A 4,703-nucleotide genomic window follows, 5' to 3' on the forward strand; every position below is an offset into this window, starting at 1 on the left:
GACGAGGAAAATGTTGGCATTGAAGTGAAAGGAAAATTACTAACTGACTGGCATAGATATTGGTGTAGAAATATAATGATCCAAGTCAAATGTCATATGTACCCAGGCATTGACATTTTTAACCACGCACATCTCAGGGAAATGGCAGGTTGTGTACTTTCAGGGTTTGCTGAAGGAGCCAAGGAGAATTAGCCAGGGGCTGACACCTGATTCTGGTTCTACTTCCAATACCGGCTCCTGGTCCCAGTTCATTACACAGATCCTGGTTAGATCCTACCACGATGCCAGTCACTCCTGGAAAAAGAGACATTGAGGTGGCTCAGGCAGCGGATGACAGGGACTCTAAATACCTCCTCTCCTCACCTACTTCCTTCCTCTCTCTGTCAAGGTCCTCATTTGCACAGGAAAACACAAATGGTGGTTCTATTGCCCAGGACCTCAGGCTGATGGCTGATTTCAGTGTTAAGCACCAGGTGTGTTTTTACTGGAACTAATTTTAAGTGAGTTCATGTTATTAATAGACCTAGTTATGAAACATGTAATACAATTAAAAACCTCTTTGTAAGAGAAGTACAATGTGTTCTTGAACATCAGTTACATAAATATTAACTAAACACCTAATATCAGGCTATAGTAGAAAGAACAGGTGCACATGCTGTGGGTTCAAGACCTTGAACAGAGCAGGGGCCAGTAATCAGGGTGCTGGAGATGTCAGGAGAGGGATGTTCATGGACAGCCCTGGGGTCCTGTGACTGGGGAGATTCCGGAGCTGCAGGGGCCAGGGAAGGGCACAGACATGGCTGTGGTTGATGTGGCTTAGGGAATGAGGCATGTTTCAACCCAGAGTGACAGGCACAGTGGAGGAGGGGGGACAACGGGGAGCAAAGGCCTCAAGCTGATGAGTGTGGCCCCTGCAGAATCAACCCTGAGTTCACACAGCACAGCAGTAGGAGTCAAGGACACAGCAGTGATGGCCACTTCCCCAGGTCACCCATGGATGTGTGTCCTTGTCTGCTGCCTCCCAGTTTAGAAAGGGAGCTGCACAAGGGCAAGGGCCTGCTCTGTCTTGTTCCTCTAATTGATTCTGTCACACGTAGCTCAGGGCCCAGTGTATGGGACAAGCTCAACAGTAATTCACGGATGAATGGATGGAGGGACGGAGGGATAAACACTCCCACTCATGCGTGGTCACCTTATGTGAGGCCGTGTGATAGAATCTTTACACAGAGCGACTGTCATCCTTAGGACATCCCGACAAGGGATCACGCATACCCAAGGAAGCACAGAGACAATACTGGAACTTGCGCAAGGACACGTCATGACCAGATGGTGCATCGAGTATCCAAATCCACACGAGCATGAGCCGAATCCCGCACCGTGCACCGTGCAGCCCTGCCTGCCCTCAGCAAATTGGAAGGAAAACCCTGAAAAGACAACAAGGAAATAAATGCACGTATTAACACATTTACAATACGATGAATTTGTGAAGTTACTAAGTGAGAAAATCCTTACAGAAATGACTTTCAGTGGAGGGCGGATGTCGGTAAATATCCACACAGAACGTCAAGCACGTTTCTAAACGTGAGAGTCGGTGGGTGAGCAGAGCCTGCCCCCTGGAGGCGGCGTGCGGCACTGCAGCAGGCCCGCTGCTCGGTGGAGCCAGCTCATGCAGGGGGCGTTGTGAGCACCTGAAGCAGGTGGAGAAGACGAGGAAGAGCCAAGGGAGCAGGAACCCAAGGAAGAGGTGGGAAGCAGGAGGTTTCTACACGCCTGTCACACACTGGCTGGGCTCCTGCCAGTGCAGGCTGTTCCTTCCTGGTCCCGTGCCAGCTTGAGTCTGTGACTCATTCCCTGATTCCTGGGAGGGATTAAGGTGGCTGCCTGGGGAATAAATAGAGGAGCTCTGGGTGCTCACCTCCAAAGCGAGGTCCTTGATCCCTGCCGCAGACGCCTTCACAGCCAACAACAGCTGCCTCAGCATGAAGCTGCTGGTGGTCCTCACGCTGGCCGCCCTCCCCCTCTACTGCTCTGCAGGTGAGTTCTGTGCACGGAGGGCTGCCTGTCAGCTGGGGCTTGATTCCTGGGCCCTGGGCAAGATCTCCCAGTTCCCAGGCCCCAGCACAGGTGAGTCTCGGTGCAAAGGGTCTGGGTGTAATAGGCCAAAGCATCACCATTAATTCCAGATAGTCAAAGAGCAGGTTCCCTCATGGGCTGTGCCGCTGTATTGGAGCTGGATGGAGCGTCTCATACCCATTCAGGGTGTCCCACCATGGTGCAGCTACCATGAAAACCAGGATGAGACTCAGGATTGAGTATTTGAATGAGACACTTCAGTGGGGCAAAGATATGAAGGATGGACCCATGGCATTAGGTCCACATAGGTTTCCTGAAAGAGGCATTCCCGGGTCTCCTTAAACATGGGAGGAAATGGGAAAACCTCAGGAGAGAAGATTCAGGCCGCAGCGTGTGACCCAGTGTCTCACACCATGTGGGGCTCACTCTGCACTCCCGGAGTTGATCTCAGCCCTTGTGGAAGGCACGTTAACTCCCAGCCCCTTTGTGCTTGAGGCAGCCTGGGGAGGACTCACACCCTCTGGAGTCTCCTTCCAGCATTAAAGACCCAGAGGGAGGACAAAGCCCTGACGGCCAGAATCTGGGCAGCACTAACAGGTCACATGTGTAGCCTGCTTTGTACAACCGACAAGGCTCACTTGCATACCCTCCCTCATTTGTTCCCGAAGTAGGTGCAGACGGGTAAAAAGGTGCTCTGCTCACAGGCAACTAAGTGGAAAAATGCAGAGCCAAGAGCAAACCAGCTCTCGTGAATCCAGGTCCCGGGCTCTGTCCCCTCGTCCTCAGGGGTGGCCGCATCTGATCACTTCACGAACAGGCGGTTCTGCTTTACCTTCCTTGTCTGTGCAGACCACAGTTGGAGTTAAAAGAGAAATACCACATGTTCTCACTCGTTGGTGGGAGCTAAAAAATAAAGAAATTAATTCACCCACATACACATACAAAAAAAAACCGGGGGGGGGGAAGAAGATATAACAACTATACTTTTTTGAAGTTGTTACAACAAGCAAACGGAAAGGACATTCTTGGGGGGAGGGGAGAGAGGGAGGAGGGAAGGAGGTGTCGGTGATGGGCCATAATAATCATATACATTGTATATTGACAAAATAAAAATTTAACGAAAAAAAAAAAAAGAGTTAATGGACAGTGCTCCAGACCCAATGCTTCTGTGATACTTGAAATCCTACTTGAGGCTCTGAATGATAACAGTGAACCACGGCACGACTGTCGTCCAAGAGAGGAAATAGGGTTGAGTATGTCCCACCAAGTCAGAGCTTCTCATTTCTCCAGCCTCCTCATAAAGCCACTTTGCACGGGGTTTGTCTCCTCTGAGCTGGGGTTGGGGTGACAGATGCTGCAGGGGTTAAATCCAGAACCTGAGTTTACTGTCCTAGAACTGAGGACCCGAGACACAGACCACAGTCCTTCGTCATCAGTGTCTCTAGTGGGTGCAAGGAGATGAGGGACATCACAGGACTCCCCCAGTGGGCTCACACCTCCAGCAATGAGCCTGTTTTCTCCTGCTCTCTCCTCAGGGTCTGGCTGTCAACTTCTCGAGGATGTGATTTACAAAGTGATCAATCCCGGGGTGTCTACAGATCAACTGAAACAATCTATTCAACAGTTCATACCAGATAATGCCACTGCCAACGCCTTAGATGAATTCAAACAGTGCTACCTCCAGCAATCAAATGACACTCTGAGCAAGATACAAATGCTGACGGTAAATTAGGGTTCTTCTTATGTGCCTTAAAACTCACTGACCAGGAACAGGCAGGCTCTAAATTTCTCACCAGTAATGCCAAGGAGCTGCTGAACAGGTTTTTGCTGTTTCTTTTGGTTTGTTTTTTATATGGGTTAATTTAATTTTGTAGTAAAGTTGATTCACTTCACTTTGAGAATCTTTAGTGAATGATCAATGGAAAAGAGAAAAGAGAGAAATAGAGGTCGAGAAATGGCTTGTCCACCCCTCAGGTCCCCAGGACACGCTCACACACAGACACACAGACATGCATGAACACAAGACACACGCAGGGACAGACACACACATCTTCTGTCCAGACAAGACAGTCTGATTCTCAAGGAGCCACTCACCTGTTGGAACAACCCACAAAGAAAGCTCCCCCTTCTCACACAAACAGATAGTAAAGACGTTCTGATACAATGTTTACAGTGTCCAGAAAATAGCATTTGTGTAAATTCTGTATATTCCAATATAAAGAATTTAAGACCTAGGTCCCACCACGGTGACTGGTTGGCACACTTGATTGGAATCTCAGTGTCATTTGTTCAGGCACCACCTGAAGAGACAAGTGCAGGTCACGGGGTGAGACCAGCATGGGTGACAGAACTGCTTAAAACAGAAGCCAGCGTTTCAGCAATCACTAAGTACAAACACATGCACTGTGCTGTGTTTTTAGCATTTATTTAACATCGCAATATTCCATTTAAAGCACTTCATGAGAGACAAATTAGAAATATACCAAGGAGCGTAAGGATGACAGTGGACGTCACCTGCAGTTTAGGACGGGGGAGCACGTGCTCTTCGAAAACCCAGACTGCGTTCCTCATTGCCAGGGCGGAGGCCGGATTTGCAGGCCCCGAAGGAAACGTGGAGGGCCTCAGACTGA

The 4,703-nt window shown here is 49.4% G+C and overlaps 1 protein-coding gene across 1 annotated transcript; it reads left to right on the forward strand.

Annotated features, from left to right (window-relative positions):
• Positions 1-1,884: 1,884 nt before the first annotated feature.
• On the forward strand, positions 1,885-3,805 carry LOC103607134 (mammaglobin-A-like). Its single transcript, XM_008591673.1, has 2 exons — positions 1,885-2,034; positions 3,609-3,805. Exons 1-2 carry the CDS (start codon positions 1,980-1,982, stop codon positions 3,803-3,805), a joined length of 252 nt encoding a protein of 83 aa, XP_008589895.1. The 5' UTR covers positions 1,885-1,979.
• The last annotated feature ends 898 nt before the right edge of the window (positions 3,806-4,703 follow it).

The sequence above is a fragment of the Galeopterus variegatus genome, unplaced genomic scaffold (genome assembly GCF_000696425.1).
Source record: "Galeopterus variegatus unplaced genomic scaffold, G_variegatus-3.0.2 Scaffold7160, whole genome shotgun sequence".
Taxonomy (NCBI): domain Eukaryota; kingdom Metazoa; phylum Chordata; class Mammalia; order Dermoptera; family Cynocephalidae; genus Galeopterus; species Galeopterus variegatus.

Coding starts and splice junctions, on each gene's coding strand:
- LOC103607134 (XM_008591673.1), top strand. CDS start 1,980: ATGAAGCTGCTGGTGGTCCTCACGCTGGCCGCCCTCCCCCTCTACTGC. Junction 2,035..3,608: donor CCCCCTCTACTGCTCTGCAG/GTGAGTTCTGTG, acceptor CTCTCTCCTCAG/GGTCTGGCTGTCAACTTCTC.